Source organism: Sinocyclocheilus grahami, unplaced genomic scaffold (genome assembly GCF_001515645.1).
Source record: "Sinocyclocheilus grahami isolate Dianchi unplaced genomic scaffold, SAMN03320097.WGS_v1.1 scaffold562.1, whole genome shotgun sequence".
NCBI classification, from domain to species: Eukaryota; Metazoa; Chordata; class Actinopteri; order Cypriniformes; family Cyprinidae; genus Sinocyclocheilus; species Sinocyclocheilus grahami.
This window is the reverse complement of record NW_015505741.1, coordinates 561,583-584,424: the sequence shown is the minus strand read 5'-3', so window position 1 is coordinate 584,424 and position 22,842 is coordinate 561,583. Positions and strand designations below refer to the sequence as shown.

General features: G+C 34.5%; 1 protein-coding gene across 1 annotated transcript; it reads left to right on the top strand.

Moving 5' to 3' along the window:
• Positions 1 to 17,591: 17,591 nt before the first annotated feature.
• LOC107556261 (peroxisomal membrane protein 11A-like) lies at positions 17,592 to 21,120 on the top strand. The gene is made up of 4 exons (XM_016239327.1): positions 17,592 to 18,253; positions 18,339 to 18,398; positions 18,500 to 18,615; positions 19,828 to 21,120. The coding sequence occupies exons 2-4, from the start codon at positions 18,343 to 18,345 to the stop codon at positions 20,394 to 20,396; spliced, it is 741 nt and encodes a 246-aa protein (XP_016094813.1). The 5' UTR covers positions 17,592 to 18,253; positions 18,339 to 18,342; the 3' UTR covers positions 20,397 to 21,120.
• The last annotated feature ends 1,722 nt before the right edge of the window (positions 21,121 to 22,842 follow it).

Here is a 22,842-nt window from a genome sequence, read left to right as displayed (position 1 = left end):
CTCACCTAGTCACTTGTCACAAAAATATCGAAACGCATATGTTTTGCTGTAATGTTTCTCTGATTTGTTGGGAATCAGTCCTGCATAATAAACACACAATAAATAAAAATAAAAAAATGCAAAGCAGCAACTGTTGCCTAATCGGATATGCAGTATGACAGATGGAGAAAAAAAGAGGCTTTTTGAATGAATTTTTATCGATTTGGGGTTTTCTCAAGGTCATTGGTAAACATAAACTGTCTGTATGCAGTGCGGAAATAGCAACATGCTCACAGTTGACCTTTTGCTCTTCCATTCCATATATATAGAAGGTAAAGTAGAATAATAATTTAAATGTGGTTCATTCTTTATCCACGTAAGCTGCACAGTCAGTTCACTCTGGTGAATGCCTCCTTTTAATGTATCCTTGGGGACAGATTTGTTAGTCATTTGTGCATGTCAAATCGATTGCACATCCATGTCATAAACCTTGGAAGTGAAAGGATATGCTGTATTGCTGTTGATTTGTGGCATTTGTTCCTTTCTCCTTGGTTACATCTGAATATGCATCCTATTCTACAGTACAGTCTGCAAAATGACTAAATGTAAATGTAAATGTACAGTAACAAACAGGAAGTGAAAAGAGTAGTATGTCTGAACTGACAATAGTCATAAAACAGTAAGCTAAAAGTACCAGGATGACCTACTACTTCTGGCGAGATTCTGAAGTCATGACATTTTTTTTGACATTATTATTATTGTTAGCTACCATACCAGAGCATTTCTCGTCAGCCACAAGCTCGCTCTCCAACTCTCCACAAAGAAACTACACCAACACTGGAACTGGGAAACATGACTTCAAAGTTTATAGACTTTGATTGATTTGATATTATTTCCACACTCAATTTCTTCTGAGCAAAATGGAACCAAGCATGTCTGTCATAGCATCACAGGCTAAAATACTGTATAAGTTCTTTCATCCAAATGTAATACACTTCTTATTTTTTAACCCCTCCCCTCCAACAAAAGAGATCTATATCTAAAAAGAGCTGTCCGTTAGCATTCCCATTTGTGGTGCCATGAGAACAGAGAACATTTACCTCTTTTCGTGACATAGGCAAAACAAATTGTTGGGCCCCCCTTCCCTAATAATATAATAGGCCTAATATTACCACCCAAGCAAACAAAAATATTTCTTAATCAGTTAATCCATTACAGTGTTTCCTATCGCAATAAGCGCTTGTACTCAGTCAATACAAATCGAATGTAGCTCTTAATTTGTTTGAGAATTAATAGGCGCAACGTACCACTTCAGGAGTTATTTCTCTAATAATTTTAACAGCCAGGAGTCACAACCACACATCAAGACATTGTTCAGATGATTTGTTTCAAGACATTTGACATGTTTCCGTCCTGAAATGTATTGAACTATTTTTACGCACCTCATCCTAAACCTTCCATTGCAAATTCCAAAATGTCATTTTAGAGCTAATAACAGAGGCTTGAGCCACTGATATGCAGGCGAATGCATTTATTAATGCAGTCTAATGCAGTTATTAGAGAGAGAGAGAGAGAGAGTTTAAGCACGTGTGAATACCTGCGTCTGTGCATCTCTCAGCCGCAGCATCTGCTGAATCTTTAAGCGAATCTTTAAGTTAAACTGCTTCAAGAACCTCCCTACTGAGAAAAGTCATGTACGAGCACGTGCCTAGAATGCCTATGCGTACATCCGGCCCTGCATGAGAACTGTAAAGTCAGCAGACAGGAAAGGCAGCAGACAAGGAAAATATCAATTTTATGTTTTGAGATAAATAAAAGAGATCTATATCTAAAAAGAGCTGTCCGTTAGCATTCCCATTTGTGGTGCCATGAGAACAGGGCCGGATTTACCTCTTTTCGTGACATAGGCAAAACAAATTGTTGGGCCCCCCTTCCCTAATAATATAATAGGCCTAATATTACCACCCAAGCAAACAAAAATATTTCTTAATCAGTTAATCCATTACAGTGTTTCCTATCGCAATAAGCGCTTGTACTCAGTCAATACAAATCGAATGTAGCTCTTAATTTGTTTGAGAATTAATAGGCGCAACGTACCACTTCAGGAGTTATTTCTCTAATAATTTTAACAGCCAGGAGTCACAACCACACATCAAGACATTGTTCAGATGATTTGTTTCAAGACATTTGACATGTTTCCGTCCTGAAATGTATTGAACTATTTTTACGCACCTCATCCTAAACCTTCCATTGCAAATTCCAAAATGTCATTTTAGAGCTAATAACAGAGGCTTGAGCCACTGATATGCAGGCGAATGCATTTATTAATGCAGTCTAATGCAGTTATTAGAGAGAGAGAGAGAGAGAGTTTAAGCACGTGTGAATACCTGCGTCTGTGCATCTCTCAGCCGCAGCATCTGCTGAATCTTTAAGCGAATCTTTAAGTTAAACTGCTTCAAGAACCTCCCTACTGAGAAAAGTCATGTACGAGCACGTGCCTAGAATGCCTATGCGTACATCCGGCCCTGCATGAGAACTGTAAAGTCAGCAGACAGGAAAGGCAGCAGACAAGGAAAATATCAATTTTATGTTTTGAGATAAATATTTCTTTGATACTTCATTTATAAAGAAATATGCCTTTTTTTCCTCAGTATAATGATGTAATAATGGCATCTACCATTTGCTTTGCTAACTGTTCAAACTAACCTGACTTCATTTGTTTACTCATTGTATGGGTCCTTAAAAGACCCTGAAACACCTTTTGAATGTGATACAATGTTAAACTGGTAGAAATTGCAGTTTAGTATGTGTCTGAGTGTGGTTGGTTGTGGCTGAAAAGGATCAAAAAAGTTAAGTCAATATTAATGGGTCTTGAAGAGCCCTTCTGCTATCTGTCTACATCAGTAGATTGATCGAGGGGCAGAGAGCACTGGTCAGTGACGAAGGCTTGTCTAAAATCATGACAGATCAAGTGATAGAAGCAAAAGCTTTTTCTTTTTATAGGACGAGCTTCACATAATTATAATACTTTGAGTAAGTACTCAGTCCCTGAGTTTACACAGGTGAAAAGCAATTGCCCTAAAAGGCGCAAAATTGCCACACAATTGTCCTCCATGGGTAAATCATTTTCTGAATAGAGCTCAATGAAGGGTTAACAGTACAAGGTGTTAATCTGAAGGACAGCTTTAAAAGTAAGAGCATTTCATGGAAGCTGGAGATAAAATAATAAAGAATAAATAAAAGAAATGCATAAACCAGAAGAATTATAAAAACTTTAGTATCTGAATGTCCCAGTTGGCATTATTATCAGGAATTGGAAGATGTTTTGGAAAAAAGTCAAAACCCTGGGTGAACTAAAAGGAGAATTGTGAGAGAAGCCACAGAAAAACCCAGAATTTTAGATTTGGAAAGAAATAGACTAGAAGCAGAGTAAAGGTGCATTGGTCAGCCTTTGAAGATAAAGAGCACTGCGTTTCACCAGCACATATGGAAAGATAGCACAAAAGAAGCCATCACTCCGAAAGATACATGTCAAAGGACACCTGTAGTATTGTGGAGCTTAACAAACATCCATTTTCCAATGGGCAATGATTTTTCAAGATGCTTTTTAGTGAATAGTGCCCAATACTTGGCAGCATCCAAAATTAAATTAAATTCAAGTTTATTTGTGTAGCGCTTTTCACAATACAAATCGTTGCAATGCAGCTTTACAGAAAATTAAGTTTCTACAATATATTTAGTAATAGCTTGTCAGTGGTGACTATGTCAAATTGATGTACATATGGCAGAAATGTATGGTAAAACTCAGTTAATGACATAATCAAACAGACGATGAACATTATTAGCAGCAATGATTATATGTTGCAAACAAACTTGTAGCAATATTTGGTAGTTTATGTTGTTTCAGGGTTGGCATCATCTGAGGACCTCTGAGGGGTTGGCATCATCTCTTCTCAGGTGTTCGGTCATCTCAGGGCTTTGTAAGGGCTGGCTCCACACTGAAGCTTGTGTAGTTCCTAGTTACCACGGAATGTCAACAGAGAAACAAATAGAGACATAATTAGCATAGCCGCTGTTCCAACCAATCAAAATTGATTTGTTTAACCCAAGCTAAGGAATAATAATGTGCATTTGATCAGATATAACTGCAGTACAAGATTATGAAATGCATTATTTGAATGCTTGGCCAAAGAGATGTGTCTTTAATCTAGATTTAAACAGAGAGAGTGTGTCTGAACCCCGAACGTTATCAGGAAGGCTATTCCAGAGTTTGGGAGCCAAATGAGAAAAAGCTCTACCTCCTTAGAGCTTTTTCTACCTCCAAGTAAAACTAGCAATGAGATGCAGCCTTGGTCTGACGCAAGAAGCAAGTCATTTGTAATTTTAACAAGTGCAGTTTCTGTGCTATGGTGGGGCCTGAAACCTGACTGAAATTCTTCATAGAGATAATTTTTTGGCAAGAAGGAGCACAATTGAACAGACACAACTTTTTCTAAAATTTTAGACATAAAAGGAAGATTTGAAATGGGTCTGTAATTTGCCAGTTCATTAGGATCTAGTTGTGGTTTCTTAATAAGAGGCTTAATAACCGCCAGCTTGAATGGTTTTGGGACGTGACCTAAAGACAACGACGAGTTAATAATATTGAGAAGCGGTTCTTCTGCTACAGGTAACAACTCTTGCAGTAATTTAGTGGGTACAGGATCTAATAGGCATGTTGTTGGACATAACAAGTGTAATTTCTGCAAGAGGCTCTATTAAACATGGAAAACTTTTGCAAATACCTTATTTTTGTTAAGAACTGTTGAAACTGTAAAACTAAATATGATGGCAAACATTAAAAAAGAACAATAATTGGCATAAGTCTGTTTAGTTTTTGATCCGATGGTATTTGGTCTGTCCAATCAGATGCTACTGATGCGAAGTCAGATGCTACTGATTGTGTACTTTAAATTATTTACTGAAAACAGACCCTGGAGACTCATTAAAAGAGAAGCTGAAATTAAATGTATGTTGAATGATTTTCTGTCTCTCTGGAGAAAAAAAGTATAAAGTATAACATGTTCTAGAAGCAACACAAACTCATCAACCTCCTGTAGAGTAATTAGGAGAATGATTTCATCATATGATTTTGACCGTTTCTGTGTTTATATGTCTCATAACGGAGATGTTGATATGCTAACAATCTTTATTCCTGCTTGTATTTACGTATATCTTATTCCAGCGATCATCTCCTGTGCTAAACTCTGTGACTGTGATAACATTTTAGTTTCCATTTAGTTATCTTTAGAACCCTTTTTAGCAAATGCTTTCATCCAAAAATACTTACAGTAAATAAGCAGCAGTTGCCCTCAAGCAACCGGAGGTTTAGTGTGTTGCTCAAGGGCTAAAAGGCAAGAGAGCAGAATAGAGCTCCATTTGAGAAAAACTGGAGCTAAACCTGTAAGAGTGAACCTGGACTTGCAATCAGTGCAAATCCATAAACTACCAAATATGGTAGACATGTTGCAGGGATAGTGGCTGGTCTGAATCCAGATTAATAAAAGTTACGTACACACAAAATGGGCGAGGAAATGTATCATTATATGACTTGCTCACCAAAGAATCATCTGCAGTGAATTGGTGCCATTAGAATGAGAGTTTAAACAGCTGATAAAAACATCACAATAATCCACAAATAATTGACAGGACTCCAGTCCAATAATTACTATCTTGTAAAGTGAAAAGATGCATGTTTTGGGTAAAAAAAAGATGTTTTAAAATTTAAAATGTGGTGATGGTTTGAAGTTAAAAAAGATTTTAATAATGAATTTGTTCTTTCAAGCACTCAGCTGTTTGAACTCCCATTCTGACGGCACTCATTCACTGCAGAGGATCCATTGGTGAGCAAGTGGTGTAATGCTACATTTCTCCAAATCTGTTCTGATTAAGAAACAAACTCATCTACATCTTGGATGGCCTGAGAGCCATTCATGAGGATGCACTGAATGCAAATTACAGTCAATATTTATAATGTAGAAATTATATTGTGAATAAATGCCAAAACAACAGCTGTGCAAACTTTATGCATGCTTTATTAAAATATACAGATGAAGTTTCAAACTTACACGGATTCAAGTTTTATGTTCTTTTTTTCTGATTTGTCAGTTTCAGATGTGGCTTTGAAAGGCCAGCAGAATCTCAGTGTTCTCTTCTTTATTGCATATGAAACTGTTGTCTGGGGTGTTCAATGAGCAGCAGTGAGGGGTTTGTTGAGTCAAACTAGAGACTCTAATGTACAGTACATGTTCCTTTCTTATTGTGCATCTGGCCCATTCACGTCTTGCTCTCTCCTGGTTTGCTTTCCTCTTTCAAGACAGTAATGCACAGTACTGCGTGAAACAGCTTTCATCTCTCAGAAGAAGAACAGACAGATGCGTTTATAGTGAAAGATGTTTCTTTTTGAGCATTTCTGATACCAAAACTTGACTTGCAAGTGCAAGTATAGACAATGTACATGTAACATGCTAAATTTTTGGGTGATCTGTTCCTTTAACTGTTTTCTCAGTAGACTAGAGCAAGGACTGCTGGAATTGATTTAAAATGTTGTCATTTGAATTATTAGTAGTTTTGATCGGTTTAAGGTGAATCTAAACTGAACTGTATCAATTTCTTACAAAAACATAAAAATGTGATTCCAAAGTGTAATATTATTAGAAACTGATTAACTAAGTGAGCCAATAAATCTTATCTGCAAATAAACATAGTGTGCATTAATTCTCAATCTTGGACTGATTCTGCATAAAAATTTGAGACAATCACGCAATCTAGGTCTATCGCCTAACACCTTTCATTGTATTGTGATTTAGAGTCTTCAATGGTCAATAATAAAAAAACAATCCACTAAATTCCATTAAAATATAAGCTACAAAACAGAAAGATTGCAAATAGTTGTGCTGCATTTAGAAGATTCTTTTATAGAACCTAATTTTTATTGACAGAGAGGATCTCTTGGATTACAGAATCAATTCAATTTCCATGGGCCATCTTTTGCAATTGTGTTGTAAACTGCAAAGATTGACATTTCCACTCAATTAAAGATCAATCTGACTAACATGCAATGGTGTGGTTAGACCTGACTCATCCAGATGCAGCTCTATGGAAACATCTCTTTTCTGGATAGATGACACTGTAACCCTCTATACAGCAGCCCATGTGTAGGTAAAAATTATTGGTTTATTCTTCCTAACCACAAACCCAACACAATGAAAACCCGTCCATGACCTTAGCATCATTATTCAAATATACCAGTTCAGCCGTGTGGCTCTAATGGGTCTAACAGGTTAGATGAAACCTACGCAAAGTTGTTTACACAACTAATAATTACATCCACATCAATAGCTCAATAGCATGTGCACATATATATAAGTTTAAACAATGATTCACGAATACATAACACAAACACTTTGCTACAAAATGTCAAATGCTAAGCCAGCAGCTTAGCCTATACAATTTCTAAAGAAAATGAAGAAACGCTCAGCGAGTTATCTAGAAAACACTGCTGCATACTAAAGCTTTGCTCATGTGATTCTGTCACTTTACAATGCCTGTTAATCTGGGGAAATGTAAGGAAATGCCATTCTAAGAATAAATTAGTCCAACAGAAAAACAAACTGTGCACTTAAAGGAAAAAAAACAGATTTGTATATAAAGTATAGCATGAATTACACAGTGACCTTCTGTACCTGCTGTATTAAATTCCTTGAACAGTTTGTACTGGAACTGAACCTGAATAGCACAACAATGAAGTTGGATTCAAATCATTTCATATTATTTTAACTAATCCAGCTATTCAAAAGCAGTACTTCATCTGTTCTTTTGTCAGTTTATCGCTTTAAAGACAAATAAAAAACCTTTCAGAGGACAAGAGCAGCACAACTGCTTTTTGCTCCCTTTGAAAGGTTGTCTTTTGGCAAATTTACAAACTTGTTTAGCATTTTCTGTGCTAAGAATGGCATTAAGAGTAAGCTTGAAGCATATCATCCAGTTTTGTACAAGTGGCACGAATATTCAAAATGCATTAACACAGCACATTTTCTGAATGCATTTTTAAAGAAAAGCTGAAATCCCAAATAAGTGTTGAAAAAATAATTATATATAGGCAGTTGTTTACTGAAAACATTAAATGAGGAATAGTGTGGAACAAGTTTGATATTATATATCACAGATATTTCATCAAATATTCAACACAATTTCAGATTACATGTTCCTCATGCCACTATTCATGATATATCATGAAGCTCATTATGAATTCAGATCTTTGAGTCTAAAAGCTCAAGCAACACAAATGTTTTGCGATGACTAGAAATCAATGGCCATCTTTTGACACAGTGGCTGAAGTGAACACTCAGATGCAGTAATAAGCTTCCAAAATACAGTAGTCAATACCTGCCACCTGTCATAACCGGGAGAAATACAAAGCCAAACACAAATTACTGGAAGTTATTTACGGATGTCTGTTATAAAGCAACAGGATATAAAATACCAATTTTATGGTATGAAACAGAGTAATCTTGACTGTATCAGACTCCAAAGAAAGAGGATGTTAAAGCTCAGTAGCTTTAAAATACATTTCTATTCATGTGTTTGTGTTTCAATCAATATACTACCTTATATGGCCTAATACTAATGTGTAGTAAAACTCTTTTTTTCTAATCTATTCATTGTTTTTTGTATACCACTTGTCCTTTGCTGGGATGCTGGCAGGTTCATCAATTTATCTATTTCCTAGAATATGACTGATATAATTCCAGTGTTGGGGTAATATATTACAAGTAACGCAAGTTACGTAATCAGATTACTTTTATCAAGTAACTAGTAAAGTAACGCATTACTTTTTAATTTACAAGAGAATATCTCAGTTACTTTTTCAAATAAGTAACGCAAGTTACTTTTTTTTTTTTCAATTTATTGATTGACAGCTCTCCTGTCCCCATGTTGAGAGAAATCAGATGTTACTGTAGTTCAAAATAAATATGAATATGCATTAATTCATCTCACTCACACACAAAAAAAACACAGATTCAGTATTCCTCAAAATGAATAAAAATAATGCAACTCAGAATATGACGCAAACCTGCAATAATTAAATGTTACAACACAAATATCCTTTATGTATTTAATCCCATTCTATTAACCAATGTCTTTGCTTCTGACCTTCGATGATCCAGTTCAACCATACTAATAAGCAAACATGACTCTAGACAAACATTTATGTGTTTTTTTTTATTGCTGAAGTGTGTTGAAATTTCTTCTTCTGCATTCTACTGTATGGATTTAAATTTACTTTCCCTTCAGCCTGAGGCTTATTCATTTCACTTTTCATGTGAAAAGGCTTTTATATTTGCCAAAAATATAACTTTTTTTATTTTAAAATCAAACAAGTGGGCAAGCAAGCCCTGTCCAGTTTTAAAAAGTAACGCAAAAGTAACGTAACGCATTACTTTCCATAAAAAGTAACTAAGTAACGTAATTAGTTACTTTTTTATGGAGTAACGCAATATTGTAATGCATTACTTTTAAAAGTAACTTTCCCCAACACTGTATAATTCTGCATCCACAGGCATGTTTTAATTGAGTGTTTTTGTATTGATTGTGAAGTTAGGCAGGAGCCAAAGGCCCTTATTGGCTACTAATTTCTGGTATTAGAGGGGACTCATGTGTCTGGGTCTTTAAACTGGCAACGGACATTACAAAATAAGAGGCTAATCACCTTGGCAGTCTGACCCCGAGTTCAGATGGTTTTTGCCCCTCACTTAACGTTAATGATCTCTGTACGGTAAGCATTCTCTGGCGCAAGGCAAAATTGGTTGAATATTCGATAAAAGGTACTGATCAAAGATGTGTCAAAGCTACGATTTATGGGAAACATATATCCTGGACCTTTCATTCCTGGAAAAGTATAGGGTAAATATCACCTGACATCTTCACAAAATGTTCAGCCTATATTAGAAGTCAGTTTTACATTCATACTGTATATCTGAACTGTGTAAAACTAGCAAGAAACAGGCTTTGAGGTTGTTTGTGTGATTGAAATTGACAGCACAGTGATAGACAGTTTTTTTTAAAAGCTTTGCTGGCATCTAGTCTCACAATTCATTGACATGTACTGCAGGCTCCTTGGAGAGAGGGGCAAAATACTTTATTCATCATTGTGAACTTCAAAAAAGAGAAATGAATACAATTTGAATGGCACAGATTTCTGAATGATGCATTTCACCTTTATACTCAAGTCACTCTCAGCCCAGAATCAGTTAATGTCATTGATATGCTATTATACACATAATATGTGTGCTAAGATCTTTAAATCCATTCTTTAGTAAACATCAAATGTTTATTTTATAGTGTCATTTGTAGTCACATAAAACAACAATGGTAACATATTCAAACCCTGAAAGCCACTGGAGCTGAAGAAAAGAAAAACAAGAAAAGGCGGATTTTGTCAAATTATTATCTTTTGACCAAAACAAAGCTCCATGAAATGGCTTTGTCTCTTTCATTTGAACACACAGCTTGAATGCATTTCTGTTTGATGCAACTTGTTCAACAGTTGTTTCTTTAGAGGGCTTTGGGTAGCCTCAATATATAAACATGAAAGGTTTTCTAAATGATATCTTTTGAGGTTGGAATAATGACTGTACATGTGATATGAATCTGAGAGTGGGGAGAAAAGAAGAAAACACACAAACAAACAAATAAAATAAAATAAAAATGAAATATAAATAAAACAAAAATACAACTGCCTCAATATATAAACATGAAAGGCTCGCTTTTGTAAATTATATGTCTGTTTAGGTTGGAATAATGACTGTACATGTGATATGAATCTGAGCGTATTGGGGGCAGGGATGGGAGGGACAACAACAACAAAAAAATTAAATGATAAAATTAAATATAAATACATTAATTATCTGTTATTCCCCACAAATCTAACAAATATGTAGATAAAAATCCTATGAGCATAATAAAAGAATTCAAGGATTTTTATTTCCAACTAGCTACTTTATACATTTTGATCTGACACATAACTGAATGTTTTATTGTTGTTATTAATTTTAATTATTTTAAATTGTATTTAAATATTTTATTTTTATAACCACTGTATACCCATTTGTATTACATCTGATAAACTAAAGCCCTCTTTCCACAAATCAAAGCAGAGGAACAAACACATATACACTTTTCTCGTTACCAAGGATGCCTAAAAGCAGAACTAAATGATAAAATAAAGTTTCAATGCAGCTGATTATATGCAGCAGCAAAATACTATAAACTATAAAGAGTAACCCTTATGCCAGTTCTAAAAGGAAGTACAATTTAACAAAAAAACACCATTTACATGCATCTTTGACCTTAATCATTCTGAACATATTAATATGAAGGAATTTTCCTTATTGATTTTTTTTGCAGGTGTTTTACCTCTCGAATTTTGCACTGCACTGCATTGTGTTGTAGAGTCAATAGAAATGTCCATACATTTAATAAATCATTTCCTGGTAGAAAATTACCAGTACATATACTGTACAGTACAAGTGTATTACAACATATCTAAAACAGCTTCTTATGAAACCTTAAAAGATTTGAGTGCATTCACAACACATATTATCTCCAGTCTTGCACAAGAGAGCATGACGTACTGCACCTGGCAACCCTTTTGAAAATATCTCAAAATAACCTCCTGTTGGATGAAGGACAAAGGAGAAAAATATAATTTAGTTTTACTCGCCTCCAGGCATGTTTAAAATAACCCGTGCTTCAGTCAATAATTCCAATAACAAAGTGAGATTCTTTGTTTTCCTGGAATTCATTTCTGTATTCATAAAATAATGTTTCTCGTATAACTTGTTTCATACAGCGAGTGTAATGTGTGTCTCTGTAAATATTAAACTCCATGCAAACATCTTGATCTTAGTCATAACTCAAAATGTGTGGCATTAAACATCTGTGACAGTTTAAAACACATCAACACAGCAGTCTGGTCGTCAATAACAGATAATTAGTGTTATGCTCTACACAGCGACAGCTGGAAATGCACTGGTTAAATTTATTGTTTTTCAATAAACCACATTAATATGCTTCTTCAAGAACACTGTATTCTTGGGTAAACCATCTGTGCTTTCCTCAATAAACTTTAGCTGTTCCAGGAATACCTCAGTAATAACTGAGGCAATGTCGTGCATGCAAATCTGTTGCCACATCATAATTTTCTTTCGTCCAAACCCATTTCATTACATCAATATAGCCTGAAACAACTCAGAATGGCAATATAGCAAATCCATAATAAGATAGAAATATTGCGTGATATCATAAAAGTGATAAAAATGTCACTGCATATTTTATTTTGGCCGGCATTTTACCTGAACTGCCTTTCTAAATGCCATATTGCAGCCTTGAGGTGGTTGAATTTATGATTAAAGTATGTTTGGCCGGTGTGTGTAAAGACATTTTTGGAGAACCATTAAATATTGTGTGAGACTGACATTGAACGTCATTCTTGATTAAACACTGCCCCCTGCAGGTGTATGTGTTAAACTGATATGACTTTCACATGATTTTATGAAAATAATTATATGTGCATTACATACCAGTTGAAAGAAGAAAGAGAGAAAGAAAGAAAGAAGATGGTTATTTTAGCAATGTTTGACAGCAATAAGGAGAAGTTCACCCAAAAAAAAAATGCTGAAAATGTACTCACACTAGGCCATCCAAAATATAGATGATTTAATTTCTTCATCAGGATAGATTTGGAGAAATTTAGCATTCAGTAATTTACTCACCAATCACTCTACAGTGAATGGGTGCCGTCAGAACAAGAGTCAAACATCTGATAAAAACATCACAATAATCCACAAGAAATCAGCACAATTCCAGTCCATTTATTAATGTCTTGTGAAGTGAAAAGTTGCAAGAAACATCCATTATTAAGGCATTTTATCTTTAAACCTTCATTTCTGGCCCAAAAATAAAAAGTCCATAATGCGTCTTCTAGTGAAAAAGTTCATCCTCTGTTGTCCTCTCACATCAAAATCCAAAAACATATTTTTAGAACGGTTTTGTAATGTTTTCACTTGTAAATGATTGATTTTCACTGGAGAACGCAATATGTGACCCTGGAGCACAAAACCAATCTTAAGTCGCTGGGGTATATTTGTAGCAATAGCCAAAAATACATTGTATGGGTCAAAATTATTGATTTTTCTTTTATGCCAAAAATCATTAGAATATTAAGTAAAGATCATGTTCCATGAAGATATTTTGTAAATTTCCTACTGTTAATATATTAAAACTTAATTTTTGATTCGTAATATGCATTGCTAAAAACTTCATTTGGACAGATTTAAAGGCGATTTTCTCAATGTTTTGATTTTTTTTGCACTCTCAGATTCCAGATTTTCAAATAGTTGTATCTCAGCCAAATATTGTCCTATCCTAACCAATCATACATCAATGGAAAGCTTATTATTTTTCATAGCTTAATACTATTCAGCTTTCAGATGATGTATAAATCTCAATTTTGAAAAATTATGACTAGTTTTGTGGTCCAGGGTCACATATTATGGATAGAGAAGCTTTAGCCGGAAGCAATGTTTTTTAAGTTCAAAAACATCTTAACGATGAATTTGTTTCTTATAAACAAGTAGTTTTCCCCCTTCATAAGATGGTAAATGATAGAGTAATGTTGATTATTTGTGAATTACTGTGATGTTTTTATCAGCTGTTTGAACTTTTATTCTGACGGCACCCATTCACTGCAGAGGAAACACTTGCTGCAGAGCAGGTGATGCAATGCTAAATTTATCCAAAATCTGTTCTGATGAAGAAACAAACTCATCTACATCGACGATGGCCTGAGGCTATAAATTTTAATTTTGGGATGAACTATTCCTCTAATGAACTCTGGTTTTAATCATATCACTTTAATTTCATATATTCTCTTTCAGGCTGCACATCAGAAATAATAATAATAATAATAATTAAAAAAAAAGACGTGTAATAGATCACATCAAAAGGAATAACCAAATGCCGAGAATAATATTGTACATGATTCATTTTAAATTTCACAGTCTATATCATCTTTATGTAAAAAATGAGAAGTGTGCATTATACTAAAATTAGCTTTCACTGTCTGATTTCAAAGGCATCACACTTCTAGACTAATGATTTTCTATATGCTACTGATAGCAAAACAAGGCCTTTTCACTTTTCCATACTAACAGATGAATGATAATAATATATATATATATATATATATACATACAGTATATATGTATGTGTGTGTATATATATATATATATATATATATATATATAATTTATTTATTATTTGTTTTTCTGTAAACAATAATTATAACTAATAACAATTATAATAATTAACAATATTAACAAGCACAAATAATTGTCTGGACATATTCTTCCAAAAGGCAGCACAACTACTTTGGTAATCACACTGGAGCAGTTCACATCGTCACGTAGCATCATGCATAAAAATAGAAAGTAGGCTATGCCTGGTAATCTCATCCAAGTCACTCAGTTGGACTGTCAAGGCCCTGCTTTCATGATGTGTTTCATGTAAAGAACTTCCTATTTTATGACACGCACAGTTACTAAAGAGACTTTACAGTCACATCCGGTCCCTGATGATTTTGAATTTATTGCTTATAGACTTATGCCAATATTTATACAGTTTCATAATTCACACAACTACTTTAAAATGCACATACACTCGCAGTTTGATTAACATGCTGATAATCAAAAATTAAAAAAAGAATGTTAGAGAATTCAGTTGACTTGTGTGTAGCAGCAAAAATCACCATCATATGAAATAGATCATACAATATATAATTGTTCCGCAAGTCAAATGATCACATTGACACTTGCCAGTCACAAAATAATTACAAATGAGCCTGAATTTACATGGTATATTTGTAGCAATAGCCAAAAATACATTGTATGGGTCAAAATTATTGATTTTTCTTTTATGCCAAAAATCATTAGGATATTAAGTAAAGATCATGTTCCATGAAGATATTTTGTAAATTTCCTACTGTAAATATATTAAAACTTAATTTTTGATTCGTAATATGCATTGCTAAAAACTTCATTTGGACAGATTTAAAGGCGATTTTCTCAATGTTTTGATTTTTTTTGCACTCTCAGATTCCAGATTTTCAAATAGTTGTATCTCAGACAAATATTGTCCTATCCTAACCAATCATACATCAATGGAAAGCTTATTATTTTTCATAGCTTAATACTATTCAGCTTTCAGATGATGTATAAATCTCAATTTTGAAAAATTATGACTAGTTTTGTGGTCCAGGGTCACATATTATGGATAGAGAAGCTTTAGCCGGAAGCAATGTTTTTTAAGTTCAAAAACATCTTAACGATGAATTTGTTTCTTATAAACAAGTAGTTTTCCCCCTTCATAAGATGGTAAATGATAGAGTAATGTTGATTATTTGTGAATTACTGTGATGTTTTTATCAGCTGTTTGAACTTTTATTCTGACGGCACCCATTCACTGCAGAGGAAACACTTGCTGCAGAGCAGGTGATGCAATGCTAAATTTATCCAAAATCTGTTCTGATGAAGAAACAAACTCATCTACATCGACGATGGCCTGAGGCTATAAATTTTAATTTTGGGATGAACTATTCCTCTAATGAACTCTGGTTTTAATCATATCACTTTAATTTCATATATTCTCTTTCAGGCTGCACATCAGAAATAATAATAATAATAATAATTAAAAAAAAAGACGTGTAATAGATCACATCAAAAGGAATAACCAAATGCCGAGAATAATATTGTACATGATTCATTTTAAATTTCACAGTCTATATCATCTTTATGTAAAAAATGAGAAGTGTGCATTATACTAAAATTAGCTTTCACTGTCTGATTTCAAAGGCATCACACTTCTAGACTAATGATTTTCTATATGCTACTGATAGCAAAACAAGGCCTTTTCACTTTTCCATACTAACAGATGAATGATAATAATATATATATATATATATATATACATACAGTATATATGTATGTGTGTGTGTGTTCAAATCAAACATAAAACATTCTTCTGCTTTGAATCAAAGTTTGTAATGCGATCTTTTGTCATTATTCTCATATGCAGGTCAGAAGATCAGTCCTGATGGGAAGGCAAAGATCCAGCTTCAGCTGCTTCTGCACACAGGAGAAAGCACCACCTTTCATTTCGCTAATGGGAGCATATATATATATATATATATATATATATATAATTTATTTATTATTTGTTTTTCTGTAAACAATAATTATAACTAATAACAATTATAATAATTAACAATATTAACAAGCACAAATAATTGTCTGGACATATTCTTCCAAAAGGCAGCACAACTACTTTGGTAATCACACTGGAGCAGTTCACATCGTCACGTAGCATCATGCATAAAAATAGAAAGTAGGCTATGCCTGGTAATCTCATCCAAGTCACTCAGTTGGACTGTCAAGGCCCTGCTTTCATGATGTGTTTCATGTAAAGAACTTCCTATTTTATGACACGCACAGTTACTAAAGAGACTTTACAGTCACATCCGGTCCCTGATGATTTTGAATTTATTGCTTATAGACTTATGCCAATATTTATACAGTTTCATAATTCACACAACTACTTTAAAATGCACATACACTCGCAGTTTGATTAACATGCTGATAATCAAAAATTAAAAAAAGAATGTTAGAGAATTCAGTTGACTTGTGTGTAGCAGCAAAAATCACCATCATATGAAATAGATCATACAATATATAATTGTTCCGCAAGTCAAATGATCACATTGACACTTGCCAGTCACAAAATAATTACAAATGAGCCTGAATTTACATGTAATAGCAGTATCATAAGGAACAGGTACTAACCTGTAGTTCTATTCCAGGTATGTCCATTCTCCAATCCCGAGCCCGTCATTGGTCAGTTAAATCAGGAAGTAAACACTGTAACTTGTCCGTCATCCAAAAACATCCGATTTAAAACGCGAGCTCCGCATTTCACAACAATTAACATAAACACTTTGTTCAAAAATTACAAAAACAGCATAAAATTACTGATCTTCTTTATAACAGTAAAACAAGTTAAAACATTCATCTTAAAATGTAGATTTGTGCCGGGAACATGAATATAAATAAACGAGCAGCAAAAATCACCATCATATGAAATAGATCATACAATATATAATTGTTCCGCAAGTCAAATGATCACATTGACACTTGCCAGTCACAAAATAATTACAAATGAGCCTGAATTTACATGTAATAGCAGTATCATAAGGAACAGGTACTAACCTGTAGTTCTATTCCAGGTATGTCCATTCTCCAATCCCGAGCCCGTCATTGGTCAGTTAAATCAGGAAGTAAACACTGTAACTTGTCCGTCATCCAAAAACATCCGATTTAAAACGCGAGCTCCGCATTTCACAACAATTAACATAAACACTTTGTTCAAAAATTACAAAAACAACATAAAATTACTGATCTTCTTTATAACAGTAAAACAAGTTAAAACATTCATCTTAAAATGTAGATTTGTGCTGGGAACATGAACGTGAATGAATCGTTCTTTTGAGTCGGATCTTTTCAATGAAACATGTTCATAAAGCCAGTCTACTCTAAACCATTCGCTTACGAATTGTTCAAACTAGCAAGGAGGCGATACTTTTACTTTTGGGACGATAGAAGAAATATTACAAATAAAACGTACTGGAAATATGTTCACAACTTGAGCTGGAATCATAACTGTAACAAACAAAACGGGGATACGGTAAATTACAATAAACATGCTTATTAAAAACGCAGTGAGCCTACATACGTTTTATTGGACAACTTCGATGAAAATCAGACTTGAATGCAGGAACCGTTTGATTGCGTCATGGCGTGAAATGGAATGTTTTTAAACGAACTGTTCAAAAGAATCGATTCCTGAAAACGAGTCGGACTTTCTATCGCCAAACACTCTGCCTGTCATAAACATTTTTATATATAATGTCATACATTTCACATTTCTTATAATCTCTAAGTTCTAAACTGGTTCATTTTTATAAGCGCAACACAATACTGATTTATTAAAGGGATGTGAAGTTTGTTCTTTGGTTCCAACGTGTTTAGTATGTTGCATGAACTTTCACCTCAGTTCCCACAGCCACGCAGGATCGTGTGGTTTGACAGGACAGTGACAACACTAACACGATCTTTAACTTTGAGTGTGCATTGTATCTCGAGCGTTTAGTCGTTTATTCCTGAACGAATCGCGTTTTGCTCAGTGTTGTTGCACACTATCTGTTGCAGCCACATGGAAACTTTCATCAGCTTCACTAACCAAAGTCAAGGAAGGGATCGCATATTCAGGTAAAGCTTGTCATCCGTCAAATCTACATCGAATTGAAATGATTTCTCCGTAAAGACGAGCTAGACTATGTCTGAACATTTTGTTTGTTTGCCTGATTTAGAGCAACCCAATATGCATGTGCTTTGGCGAAATACCTTCTGAGAAATGAAGCGAAGAGAAAAGAGCTGGTGAAAAAGCTGCAATTTCTGGAGTCTAATATGAGCTCGGGGCGGAAGCGTAAGAATGAACATTTACTGTTACATAACAAAACAATCACATGCAAAACAAAAGTTCTTTCATTTCTTTGTCAGTACTTACTGTTCCAGTTTTATTAGTAGAGTTGATCTCAGATTGTAACATTTCTTATCTTTCTAGTAGTTATACAGTTCAATAAATGTAGACACATTTAGTTATTGATATTGTATTTGGGCAGTATAGTCAAAGAGCAACTGCCCCCTGCCCCTGGTGTTGTATTGCTTCTCCCAGAGTTTGTTTCTTCTTCTTCTATCCATTGTTTAACATCAAATGGGGTTTTGTCGCAAAATATAAACTATATTATTGCACACCTCTATATAAAAAGTTGAACATATAAGTATATCCACCTTTACCCACATATATACAGTATACACATGTAAAACAATATGTAGCCTAACTAGATGTTTTATATCAGTGCAAAATGTGAGCTATATTATTGTCCAGCTCTAATCTGCTAAATATGACTATAAGACATGAAGGTATAAGATATTACAAACATTAAAATCATGATTTTCTGTAAAGCTGCTTTGAAATACTGGGTATTGTGAAAAGTGCTATACAAATAAAACTGACTTGACTTGACTGGTAAGCTTAAGTTGTCCGAATGTTAGTCTTACTGATAAGATTCAAAATTATTACAACACGCACTGGAGTATACCAAATAATTATTAGCGTCTATTCAATCTGCACCTGGAGAACTGAAATAAATACTATTTAAGATTAGAATAGTTGCTGGACAAATAGAATATGTAGGCTACCAACTACAATTGGGATAGTGGCTAGTACGTGATGATGATTAAGTACTAATGACTAATTCAAAAGATGCTAGTCACTAATGGAAAAAAATACAAGTGCAATTGAAAAGATCACAAATTGAATACTTGTAGAGGTGAAAAGTATTTTAGTATTATTAGTGCACTTGTTTACTTAAGTACAATTTTGGGGAACATGTATTTTACGTGTGTTCTGTTAAAATCGAATGTACTTATACATTTACAAGGAAATAATCATGTTTTCCCCCCCCTCTACTACATACATGCCACGCCAATGTTTAATATAGTGACTGTACTTTAAATTAAGCAATTTCTCAGCACTTTTTACACTCCCGACTAATTCATTTTATGACCTCTATTTTTCGCAGAAATAAAAAGAATATCATCAGGAATGTATTTGTTTTTCTTTTTTTTTTGTCAGTATTCAGGCTTGGGAACACGGTAAACTCGATCCATGCGGCCAAGAGCACTCTTCATATTTCTGACCCCGTGCTGCGCTTTTGCCTTACTTTTGCCAACCTCAACCGTGCCTTGTATTTCATCTGTGACAACTTACTCTGGGCCAGAAGTATTGGGCTAATACAAGACATCGACAAGGAGCGCTGGAGCTTGAACTCCACTCGCTTCTATTTCCTGTCATTGGTTATGAATCTAACCAGAGATATCTATGTGATCATCCAGCTTATGGTGCAGAAGTCTCGGGACCGACACTTCCAGCAAAAAGTCGACCAGCACCTCAATGAAAGCCCGGATGTGGCTTGCGTCATAGTGCCTCAGCTTGATGCATTCCTCTTCCTTCTCCTCGAGAGCCTCAGAAATGAACCATCTGTGGCTCTCGATACAGTTAAAAATGTTTGCGATCTTTTCATTCCACTTGACAAACTGGGCATTTACCAAACAAATGCAGGGGTGGTGGGCTTCTGTGGCCTTGTTTCTTCTCTTTTAGGTATATTGTCAGTTTTGAGGCCCAGCCTCAAAATCAAGCCATGATTTAGGGAATGAGGAAAATGCTTTAGGATCATCTGAAATGTCTTGTATAAGAGAACATTTCTAACAAATGTGTGGAATTAGGCTACTATTAAGCTTACTTTTGTAAAGGCATCAACTTAATTGTATGAGACAGGAGAACAACACATACCCATAATGCAGCAGTGCACCTGCAGGGCTATTCTGCACAACATAATAATAATAAAAAATAATAGCATCATTTAGATAAGATTTCGCAGTGTGGGTTTGACCACATGCTGTGTACACTTTCATTAAATAGAGTGCCTTGCTGTATCTGTTGTTGTATTATGGCAGCCCTAGTGAAATAATACACCTGTATATTATGCAGTATTTAGTAGTTTTAATAGAGATTATATCACTTTGGTACTGACGATATTGAGATGAGGGTACACAAACACATTTTGGAACTTTCCAACAAAAAGAGGCTTTCTGTGATGGCAGATGCTCAACTTTCTGAAATATGTCCTTAATATTTAGTCTCTTCTACTTGGAAAACCATCTGTGAAATTAGATATTCTACCTCATTCTAACAGATCCCTAGTTGTTTACAGATGTGTGTTTTATTTTGGTGCCAGACAGAGTTTTGTTAGTTGTTATTTCCAATTTTGATTTATCATGACAAAAGAACTTATTACATTCTGATTCAACATAATTGGTTGTCAGCACAAACTGCTTTAAGAACAAACTGTGAACTTCAATAAAGGAATTTTTATGCACTGTTGAAAAGGTTTTGGTTTGTTTCTCACTTGGCTTTTCAACAGTTTGTCCTCACATTACACACAAAAAAAAACGGCATTATTATTGACACAAACACCTCGTATGGATCCACTACATGGATTTGTGATGGTTTAGTTTTAAACTTGCCAACCACAGGCCTAAACTAGATTTAAAGGTGCCATGAACTGATTTGGTTTTTAATTTGGATTGTTCTCTGAGGTCCACTTATAATATTATCATCACAATTTTTAGAGGTAACTAGATGAGTAAGGTTGGATGTCAAACTTTAAAGTTGGCTTGAAAAAGCCAGGCCAAAAAGGTTGAAAACATTGTAATAGCTTTAAAGTTGTAATGTTTTGAAGGCAATATAAGATGGATAGATAGATAGATTAAAATGAACTTACACAGCCATACATTTTTGAGTTTGGAAACGTTTTGGCTGCTTAACCTTGTGTTGAAATGTCTTTGTATTTTTTTTCTTAAAACACTACAGTATGCTGATGTCTAACCTGTTGCTAGCATGTTTCTAGCAAGATTAGCATGTTGCTAGCATGGTTAACAAGTTACTATCATGATTATAGCATTATTAGCATGTTACTAGCATTATTAGCATGTTACTAGCATTATTAGCATGTTACTAGCATGATTCTAGCATTATCTATCATGATTATAGCATTATTAGCATGTTACTAGCATTATTAGCATGTTACTCGCATTATTAGCATGTTACTAGCATGATTCTAGCATTATTAGCATGTTACTAGAATGTTTCTAACATGATTTGCATGTTTATAGCATGATTAGCCTGTTACTAAATCATCAGAACGCTCCGTTTCAATTGGCGTGCCGAATGCTATGATTGGCTAACAGTTGTGCATGTTTGACAGCCTACATCCTTCACAGATGGACTGTGTTTTAGGTTAAAAACGCATACTCGGTACATATCAATCGATCTGTAATAACTGACAAAGCGATGATCACATAATGAAAACCGTTACTCACACCGGACATAGGATTCCCATATACTAGACACAGCATAATTTCAGTCTCTGAAAATCCTGTGTCGAATTATGCCTTATTTGTAAACGAATCCGCTGTAAAATGAAGTGAACAAAGGACCAAGTTTGTACTGACACGGTCTGGCACTTCGTTTGGTTTCTGCATAAACCTGTGTTTGCTGCTCTTGTCGTTAAATGCCCATGAGAAGGATACAATACTAATGCAATACTAGAATTTGCAAAGTTAAGGCATGACCATTGGACAGCAAAATGCTCATTGGGTCAGCACGGTCAGAAAAAAACAGGTGGAGAAGGAAAGACACATTAACTGCAAAAACAATTAAGGTGATAAATTAGGTGTGAAACCATCAGGAACCATTTAGTCTCCAGGGCCACCATTTTCCAGAACTGCAACCTACCTGTCTATAGAAGCGTGTGTCTGGTAAAAAAAATAAATACATTTAAATTACCCTCAAATAATAAGAACCACAAGCTGAAGTGTTGTGAAATACATGAATACAATTTTTTTTAGACTGATAAGTTGAGAGTGACTCTTGAAGGACCAGCACCACATCCTCTTGTACCACTCCCACAAGTTTTGGGAGTTCATTTTAGTCCATCTCTGCAAGACAGACTTTTCAGGATAGGAGATGGGACTTAAAATGAACTCCCAAATCTTTTATATTTATATATATATATATATATATATATAT